Source organism: Metopolophium dirhodum, chromosome 1 (assembly GCF_019925205.1).
Source record: "Metopolophium dirhodum isolate CAU chromosome 1, ASM1992520v1, whole genome shotgun sequence".
NCBI lineage: Eukaryota > Metazoa > Arthropoda > Insecta > Hemiptera > Aphididae > Metopolophium > Metopolophium dirhodum.
Window position 1 is genome coordinate 91,178,359 of NC_083560.1, and position 11,278 is coordinate 91,189,636.

Here is an 11,278-nt window from a genome sequence, read left to right on the forward strand (position 1 = left end):
AGAGCGCTATATGGGTTGATTGTGAACGGAAAGATGGACAACATTTAATTTGTAAATGTATTATTCCTTGGCCCTGTCTTATTCATCATATACATAAACGGACTTTTAAATATAAAGCTTAATGCTGAAATTTTTTGTTATGCAGACGATACAGTTATTCTGATTAAAAGTCATGACTATGAAAATTTATATAAAACAGCTAATAACTGTCTATCTGTAGTAAAAGACTGGTGTGATAATAATAATTTACAGCTAAATTTATCTAAATCTAAATATATTGTCTTCAATATTACAAATAGTTCACATATTAAAAATACTGATTTTTCTCTGTGTGTACACTCTTATAAATGTAAATATCTAGATAACCCTTGTGAGTGTTTACCTTTGGATAGAGTTTATTGTATTAAATATCCTGGAGTAAAATTAGACCATAGACTAAAATTTATTGAACATATTTATCATGTAAATAGTATTCTTAGAAAATTATTATATAAGCTCCAATTGCTCAAAAATATGTTAGATATTAAAACTCTTAGAATTATCTATTTAGCTCTTGTACAATCTGTTTTCTCGTACGGTATTTCAATATGGGGATGTACAAACTCCACACATATAAATGTTTTATCTATTACAATTAATTTAATGATTAAAACTATACTTGGAAAACCAAAATTGTATCCAACTTGTTCAATTTACTCAGAGTTGAAAGTTAGAACTATTTTTCAAGTTTATGAACGGGCGATTTTATTGTATATATTTAAAGTAAATATAGGTCCATTTCAGCCTTTGCATTGTTATAATACTAGAACAAAAATCAATTGTAATTTAATTATTCCACGAAATAATACTAATTTTGGAACACAAAGTACAATGATTAAAGGAATTCTGTTGCTTCGTAAATATAATATTAATTTAACTAATTTTGATAATTTCAATAAGTATAAGAAACATATTAACACTATTTTATCTTGGTTTTAAATGTCCACTTTTTAATTCAATGATAATTTTAAGTAACTACTCTTAATGTTGAACTTTTTTCTTTCTTTTTTATTTTATTTGTATACTTTTATAATACACATAACATGAACCCAGCTCATCCGTCTACAAGCATATCTATGCTTATTGGATGAGCTTGCAAACCTACTATAATTTGTTTGAATATATTGTTTTATCTTGTTTATTTGCTAAATAAATATTATTATTATTATTTTATTTCGTAACACCTATAATCATTGGCGCAAATCGCAGGGGTGCTAAGGGTGTTTAGCATCCTGAATTTTATGTTAGCACCCCAAATCCTAAGATTATAACTTATAGTACTACCACCATAATATTTCCATTACAACTAAATTTATTAAAAATTCAAAAACAAATTCAAAAAATTTTGGTGCTTAAGCCCCCCTGATATTTTTGGGTGATTTGCGCCTATGCCTATAATCGTATCTATATTCATTATTCATAACTATAGATTTATAGCCACTGCACATTTTCGGTCACTAATAATATTACACGGTGGTTTTCTGAAGAGATTGGGAATATCAATTATAAAATATCATCGATAAGATATAAGTACCTACGTGTGACACCATGAAATATTACGACTATACAAGTGTTTGTAAAAATATTAGTTTTGTTTATATGTAGGTATTCTAAATATAATCGATCACTCACCCTAATATCTAGATGCTCATCTTCTACGTCGGTTTTGAAACCAGGTCTTTACGTGCTTTTCAGTAATGCCCAGTTCATTCGCTAACCGTTCTCGCATCATTCTGTTCAAATACTTATTGTTTTGAAATGTGCTTTCCAAGATGAAAATTTGATCGTTGGTGTACTGGATTCGTGCTCTTTTTTGTTTCTTGGTATCTAAATAAAAGTTTATAAAGTATTAAAATGTATGAATATGGATGTTAAAGTTTTAAAATGATTATCTTAATGTTTATGCAGTATATTGCTGAAGTATTTTTTAAGGTAAGATTCCACTATCTACAGACTAAAATAATATAGAAACATTTAAAGTTACGTGTTATAACGAAATATTTATGTTTATTTTTTTAATAAAACATAGATATTAAGACTAATTAATTTTTGTTTTTAAGAAGAGTTCAAGAGAAAAATGTATTACAAAAGTAATAACAAAATATAAAAATTATTAAAACATTATAGTTACAGAATATTACAAAATTTAATAAACTAATAAATAATATGTATGATTCTAGAGTATTACATAAATAAAATATAACCCTAAACACCCAATATCAAACTATATATTATATATTTATCTACATTCCGTCAACACAAAATATTGATGACACATTTGCACATGTTCACACGAGTATATAATATATTCATCATGTAAATTCCACCGATTGCTACCTTTTTAAACCTTTTTTCATGTAAATCCGCTGGTTTTTATTTACCCGAAATTAAATTAACAAAATGTAGGTAATATGTCCCCTACATATTACCAACATGGGGGAATGGCGGCCACCTCAGCGGGAGTTCACGTATCTTCGGTAATAAAAATCCAAATATTTTACTGTTGCTTACATTACAACTATAAAGTTGTTAGCTACTACTAATATAAGTTTCAAATTTTTAAAGTAAAGTGCAGTATTTAAAAAAGAAAAAACGCAAATGACCTGCATTACCCATATAGTGGGTAATATTACCAGTCACACAAAAATACATGTTAAAGTATAGGATAAAATATAAATTTCTAAAAATTATACAAATAATGATCAAATAAATATGTTGTCGGTATAGAGATACTGTAATACAAAAGCGTATAAGAAATGTTAGTTTGTTGCATTTATAAACAATATTATTATTATTATAGTATACAAATACAAGGCTGTCATTACCCCATCAGATTTGGCCCTTTCACAGTTTTTTTAAATAAATGCATTTAATTAAAAACCATAATATTTAGATGAATTAGGAGCAAATAACTGCAATCCTCATATTATTTAAAGGTAAATAAAACCATTAATGTAGAGGAAAAAAATAGCCGCCATTCCCCACGTTCCCCTACTAAAATGATTTATGTACAGACTATAATATATATTATATTTCGATACCTACAATAATTTTAAAAACCGTATAATAATTTTCATTAGGTAGGTTAATAATTAATTAACAATGCGTGTGTAACAGATTACTGTCTGTTCAACCCCGGATACGAAAATGTGGTGTCATTGTCTCGTGTATGAATCTTATGTAATAACTATACATTTTAAAAGCTTTGAAATTTAAAATTATAGATTATAACGTTTTTTTAGTGAAAATTACTGCAAGCGTTATTACTTATTCATATTCATACAATTTTTAAAAGTATTTTAAAATGTTAATTACGATTATAAATATATAATATATTAATAATATGAACTTACTCGACGACTTTGAGGAAGACTTCGGTGTTGTGGAAAGCGTGTGGGTCATAGTGAATGTTTGTAGAGAAAAAGGAAAACCTTGATTTTCCAGTAAATGAACATGAGGACAGGGACAAAGAAGAAATACGTTTTCGGTGGGCGCTCTGCAATTGACTCCGAGTGACATATTATTTGCCATACCCCAAGCATTCCCGTACATTGGTATCACATGCTGTTGGTGTTGCATTCCCCACATCTTATAGCTCATCATATTCCATGTATTTACTTGCTGCAGAAACTGTAACCGCTGATGGTCCTGCCAGATGTTATCTGTACGAAATGGCACCAATGAGTGCTCAAGCTGGTCAATGTCAGGTTGCTGTACACGATTCTCTGCCAGCAGCGCATCGTCATCGTGAGTAGTCGTAGCGAAGAGCACATTGTCGGCAATCATTTCCGTAGAGAATTGCAAGTCTGGAAAAATTTCAAAACATATAGATACCTATTCAAATTTGGCTTTCTTGTCTATTGCCACCACGATAAAACACATCCCATTTGATACCCCGCAACTACAGTTACGCTAAAAACAATTCATTCCGATCGTCCGAAAATAATGTTTCTAAATATAAGTAGCTAACAAAAAATTGCCAATCGCTTTACTTATCAATATATATTAACATAAAGTCCAGAATATCAGCTAGAAAAAAATACCACTTAAATTTTTTTTGATACTTATAAATATGATTGTAAGCCACTTAAAAATAACTAGTATTCACGCAGTATAGACATTAAATATATTGTGATTTTATTGTTTTTAAAAATAAAAACAGTAACATACTTTTAAAGTTAAATAATAAACCGTGAGAAAATTTTTTTTTATATTTATTTTAAGATTTAAAATCATAGAATAAATATAAAATAAAAATAGCAATAATATATTTACCTTCGATTTTGGAGTCGTCGCTGAAAATGTTACAATTTTCGTTTAAATCCATTTTTTAATGTTTTAATATTATATATACTTCAGTAAAAATTGGTCAGGTGACAATTTGTTCAGCTGTTAATGCCAGAATAATAATAGTGTAGACAAGATATCATATAAAGAATGATTTAGTGTCTGCAGAGTCCGTCTTAAGGCGATGCGAATCTGACTGAGTATCGAGAGCGCACCGCACGATTATTATTATTATTATATATATAGGTATGTCCCGAAGGCGTGACTGAGCTGCAGTGATATTTGGACCACCTACTCCCCCGTCCCGTGATCGGCAAACAACCCTTAGTCACAGGTCGCAAAAATATTCTCACTTATTCGTACACTGTAGGTGGTAGTGGGGGGGGGGGGCGGTCGCATCCGGTATTCGCCATCAGCTCATGGTTTTCGCATTTTGTGTACGCCACCGGCCACCGCACCCGTTTTACTTTCAACGTTATTAAATTAGCTGGGCGTCGACCAACAATTGAAATTATTAGCACTGTCTCTCATACAAACGGCTAACGCGTCTACACTCACTTGTTAAGATTGAGAGGCCGTCCTACCGCCGCATATTTGGGTGTAAAAACTGTTTTGCGAGTATCAACATTTCTTTCACCGTATTTATGATAAAAGTACCAAAATTTCAAGATGCATAAAGAAGAAATTTATCTATGCCGTAGCGTTTTTCTTTTTTTTGTAACATAAATACAATTTCAGATTTTATTTTATCAAACATTTGCTTTTTTTGTTGTTTTTCATTAGCTTATAAAAAATCATTGAGTAATGATATTAAAAAAAATGAAAACGCTACAGCACAGATAAAGTTCTTCGCAATGCGCTGTGAAAATTTGGTAACTCTGCCATAAATACAAAGCGAGTAAATTTGATACCCGCAAAACTATTGTACTGTATTAAGAATCGTATTTTATACAATTTATCTCGTGTGCTCCTTCTAGCGGAAAAAAAGTGAATTATTTTCTCGCGTACTCGGCGGCAACCACCTCTCCACACAAACTTCCCGGTTTTACATTTAGAGAATATAAAACTAAAAAAATTTAAAATTTAAACGTCAATTACCAAAAACGAGTAGAAAAATCTCAAAAATTTTATCATTATATTTTATTATTATGTATTAAATAAATATTTGATGAATATTTCAAGTACCCTTTGTATGAGAGTTTGTTAGTTTACGGGTGAAAATCAAAAATATAAATTCAAACGTTCGTAAAAATTTAATTTGACTTTCAAGTAAACTTTTCTTTTTGTTATATGTAGGCAAACTTAAGAGCGGTGTATTACATTTTAAAGCTTAGATATAAATTGAACATTTATTATGAATTTCAACCACGAAATAATTTGTTAACTTTCGTGGTTTTGATGAATTTTGTCAACATTTTACTTCAGACGCTTACAAAAAAATTATTTTAATTATTATTATTTACTCCACGTTTGGATTTTCTCAAATGTTTTTTTTTTTTTAATTTACACTAACAACGACTTATTTTAAAGTTTTTTAACAAAGTTAACAATTTGTATCGATAATAATTTTAAAAAAACTTATACAACTCTAAATTGTCTTGTCTATAATAATAGCTCAAAAAATGTCGTAATATTTCGAAAATGTTATGGTGCATGGAAATTGCTAATATAAACATTCAGTAAAAATGTCATCTATGTCTATATGGTTATTTTTTATACACTAAAACACAAAATTTATTTTTTTAAAAACTGGTTTTGCGTTAAAATCTCAGTTTTCCTTAATTTTTTGTTCATTTTTCTTAACGCTTTTTTAAAATTAATGGAAATTGTTTACTTTTGATCCCCCAAAGCTGCACCAACTATGATTTCTACTACATCATATTTTATGATTATTACCTTTATGAGTTAGGGCTATATTAGTATATTACTATTATCTTATTATAATAAATTTATGGATCAGATATGGTGACGTCTTAAATATTATTAGAATTATTTTTTTAATTAGGCAATCGTTTTATAATATGATAAACGCAAAAAAAAAAATAAATATTGTCAATGTCAAACGAATTAAAAAGAGCAATTATTTGAATATATAATATAATACATATACGCACATACAGTATTTTCTATAAACGTTTAAAGTTAGAACTATATTTAAATGTTTAGTTTTCATAGATTTTTGTTTTTACATAAGTAAAATTGCAAATTTTAATAATGATTAAATAATAATATGAATAACTCCCCATATTCTTCATTTAATATATATTATGTATAATACCCAACTTCCTATATTATTATATGTTTAAAAATAAATAAGTACCTATATACTTTGTATGATAAGTATTTCAGGTCACCTATAAGTTATTACTTAAACGATGCAATAAATTTACTAAAAAATCTATTTAATCGTAAATCGTTATGAATTTATTATTTTACATGTACCTATTTCAAAAAGTAATTAGGTTATAATTAATGTAAATCGAGTTATGAGTCAGGTTTGTAGGCACTAAGCTTTGTTTGCTTTAATTAATAAATAGATTGCGAATTGTGGGTTAGAAACAAGCGCGCCGCGTGCCAGTACATGCGAAAATATATGTAATATAATTTACGCACGCAAGTACGTAACGGTCAACTGCATTGACATTTGACGCGAAACGTTCAAAACGACCGTTCGTGAAATAATAATGTACCTCTCCCGCGAACACGATGGGCGTGGTTACGTTTCACCTTTTCCACGACGGCCTCTTAAAGGTTATAGGTGCCTTTAGTTGTATCATGACATTATACAATTAGATTTATAATTTATTATATTTTGTTACTTGGAATCAGATGTTTACACGCCTAAAATAGATACTATGATGAATTAATTTGTGCAATAAAAAAATAAGACAAAATACTAGGTTAATATTTTTAAATAAAAGTTCAACAAATTATGATAAATACTGGATACTATAACAGACTCTTACCTTAAGTTAAATGGGAAAAATAAACGCAATAAACAACAATGCAATGCGAATAATATTATGCTATGAGATTATGCTATACTATATCAAGACAGACGGAACTCTTGTGAATAATTTTTTGGTATCCGATTCTTAGCAGTTAGCACTCAAAATAAACTTCACTTAACTATATCCCCTTAACTATCAACTTCATTCTTCCGGGACTTATATTACAAATGGTCGTTCTAGGACATCTCGGCGGACGGATATATCGGCGAAACAATTTATTGATTTATGATCAAAGTAAAAATAATACATTTTTGAAAGTTATTCCTATGTTGGTTAGAATTTTTAAATAATTAAATAAGATTATTATAATTAGTCACTATAGGAATCAGTAATTTTTGTACATTGTAGCGTGAAAGGTGAAAAGATTGACAAATACGTAGGTACTTACCTACAAAAAAAAATTATCTGATTTGTGTCCGTTACAATGATTATTATTTCGATAACGATCAGTCGAACCGTAGTAACCGATACGAATGCGATTTTAATGTGTACATATTCTGATTATTCAAAATCAAATGTTTCTACGAATTTTAAATGTAACTGTCTGATTTTTATATTCGAATAAATTATGAAAACAATAACCATTTGATCGATTTATCGAAACCAAAATGGGCGATCGTAGGATATTACTACACAACAGATAAATCGCATAACGCAAACTAAGTTAAAATATATCATTAAGGGGATTGCAAAAGGTCATTTATTTCAACGAAAATGTACTAATAATTTGTCAATCATACCAATTAAACAGATTACGCGAAAAGACTTCTGAAAATATTTTTGAATTCGTTAGTATGTCTAAAAACTTGATATTGATAAGGCCACTTTTTAAAAATGTCCCTTTAAATTCCTATATACATTTTGTTTAAATATTTTAAATGTAATAAACTTTAAATGTTGATCTTTTGATATTTAAATAAAATATCTTAAAATCGTCACTTTCGGTAGATTAGTATTTTAATATTCGGTAATTAAAATATTTAATATTCGAATACCAAGTTATAATAATATTTTTCGTCAAAAATATAGATTAGGAAATTATTAATATTAAATTATGTCATTATCGAAAATTATGGGCCAGTAAAAAAGTATTTCTTGCAGGGCCGATACAACCCGATCCGGGTTGTAAATACAGTGGCGTCATTTCAGTTTTTAAGAGGGGGGGGGGCATAAACTAAGACAACGAAATCGAAAAAAAATGAATATCGATAATCAAATCCTGGTATAAGGTCTACAAACTTACAAACATTTATTCATTTGCCATGATAGAAGAATAAAAATCTTTTATAATAATCGTTTAAAAAAAAAAAAATATCGAAAATTTATAGAACGGGCACACTTAATTATATAAAATATAAAATACAAGATATTATAAATTATAATGCTAAGTGTCGGGTTTATGATTGTATTACATATTGTTATAATATGCGATATGTAGGTATGTGTTTTAAATACGATTAAAAATAAAACGACGAATTGGCCGCTGAGTACAAATTATTTATGGTCTAAATAACAAAATATGGGTAGGTAAGTATGTCCATTGTAAAGTGTGCATTACAGACTAGTACTTCGCATAAAGATATATTTGGTTCAATTAACTGACAAATTCAATATTTCGCAAAATTCAGACGCATTATGATATTATATATAAATATATGGCGCCATTCGGATCACGGTTTTCTCTTTTTGAATTTGTAAAACGTGTCTTAGTTATTGAATTTGTAGACACTTCGTGACAGCGGTATCCGCTACCTACCTATATCCTTTCCCACGGAAATGTCCAGAATTACTTTAAAAAGACTTCATTATAATTTATATTGTTGTTTATAAATATAATGTTCGAATACAAACACCGAACTTGGGAACGGAAGATGTCAGTCTTACTACAAATACCGGTGAAAAAGATAACCATTGGGCATTAATAATAATGTGTCATATCTAAATGCACTACCCTTGTGTGGGTATATTATATTGACGGTACCTCTACCTACGTGCACAGAGAGATTCACTGTTGAGTTTAAATGTATACATATATTTATACGATATAGGCGTTAAAATACAATAGCTAGGTAGGTAGTTAACGGAAAAAAAACGAATACCCGCAGAACCCTTCAAAACAATGGGAGGTCGCGTATTCCCAAAATAGTAGGTATATATACGAAATGGCATCGACTGCTTTCAATGGAACGTGCCTATCTGTGTATACATATGTATAGGTACTACCAATATAATTGAATATGCAGCGGTATTTTTTACCGCTATTTTACACAGATCTTTAAATAAACCCCTCCAAATAAACTTGTTATGCAACGATAAAAGGTACCTTCATATATAAACATATTAAATAATACAAAAATATCAAAATAGATGTTTTAAATTGGAAACCACATGTTACATTTAAAAATTAATTAATAAAATAAAACTATTCATTTGAATCAACTTTAAACCATCACAAAAATATTATTATATTAATATTTTAATTATTATACTTCACTTACTATATTTTAATCCAAAATTAGTATTCTGGTTGTTTAGTGGTGACAAGAATGTAGATTGTGACCGATGATGACTAACAGATGACAGTTTGGTATTGCTATCAGTAGCCGAATCTTGGAAAAAATCCCTGGAAATAAAATCCCCGGAATAAAAACGCTCGGATAAAAACCCCTAAGGCTATACCTAACCGTACTGTTGGATGCAGCTGTTAAAAATAATAATAACTAACAATAATAAAAATATATAAAATTTGAATGATAATTATTATATTACTATAATATTGATAAATAGGTACATATTAAATTATATGATATTGCTATATAAATATTTATTTATTTATTTATAAATGGTTAGGTATACCGATTGGTAATACAAATTAAAAGTACAGTAAGTTGAATCTCAATTTGACAAATATTAAAATACTGAAATTAAATAATATCATATTAAAGTTAAAGCATAATTTAATAGTCAATCATATTATAATATAATCCACCCCAAAATGTATTTCTATATTCACCACTGGTGAATTAACTTTTTATAAAATTTAAAATTAAGATTATTATCTAGGCTTTATACACACATATTATAATATTATATAACTACACTTGGGAGTATTTAAAAAATCAATTTCTATAAAGTGTAATTATTTAAAAATAGTCATACATACTTATATTATTATATGGATGCAGTTGAGTACTTGGAACAAAATTATTATCTTTATTATAATTATCATCTTCAATGATTTCTTCGTGATGAGTGATGACTTATGTAGTTATGTCCACTAAAAATAATATACAATATAGAACAAATAATTGTCTACAATATAATTTACTATTAATACTATTGATTTGTAAGCACAGTAGTAGTGGGTACTGGGTGTCATCATGAAGATGTCGGCGTAAGTACAATGTCTTTTATTATAATAGGTCCATAATTAAAAACTAAAAGACTACAAACTTGCTATAAAATCCACATATCTAAAGTAATATTGAAAATTATAGGCTTATTGCTTAACCAACACCGAATATATAGGTACTATAGTATCAACATAACCAAATTGCCAACTACATAACATCTTCTTAACTGCCGGACACAAATTTTGCTATGCTGTACAGTTTCTATTATTAACCTAATATAAATTCACCATAATTATTCTGAAATACGGGAGCATATTATGAACAAACTGTGAAGAATTTCCATATTTTGAATCGATTTTTTTTTTTAGTTTTACTGTTAAAGTTTTTCATCTAATAATCATACTCTGATTCTTCATCTGATACGTGTAATTTATGACGTGTACTTCTAGTTCATTTATCAAAGTTATCGAAAGATAAAAGTTCTGAAGTATTTTCAGCACGAACTAGTCTAGACCGTGCCACTTGTAAATTTTCTATAAATGTATTTATGTATGAATTAAATAACTATAATATTATACATAAAATAGA

At 28.3% G+C, this 11,278-nt stretch overlaps 1 protein-coding gene across 1 annotated transcript; it reads right to left on the reverse strand.

Annotated features, from left to right (window-relative positions):
* Positions 1 to 1,687: 1,687 nt before the first annotated feature.
* Positions 1,688 to 3,825, reverse strand: LOC132945168 (homeobox protein Hox-B2a-like). The gene is made up of 2 exons (XM_061014840.1): positions 3,393 to 3,825; positions 1,688 to 1,866 (listed from the first exon to the last, which is right to left on the reverse strand). Exons 1-2 carry the CDS (start codon positions 3,823 to 3,825, stop codon positions 1,688 to 1,690), a joined length of 612 nt encoding a protein of 203 aa, XP_060870823.1.
* Positions 3,826 to 11,278: the final 7,453 nt, after the last annotated feature.

What these genes read in the sequence shown, in the direction of transcription:
- LOC132945168 (XM_061014840.1), bottom strand. Translation starts at nt 3,825, where the DNA reads ATGATTGCCGACAATGTGCTCTTCGCTACGACTACTCACGATGACGAT. An exon ending in GTCTTCCTCAAAGTCGTCGA is followed by an intron (nt 1,867 to 3,392) that starts GTAAGTTCATAT and finishes ACTTTTATTTAG; the next exon opens with ATACCAAGAAACAAAAAAGA.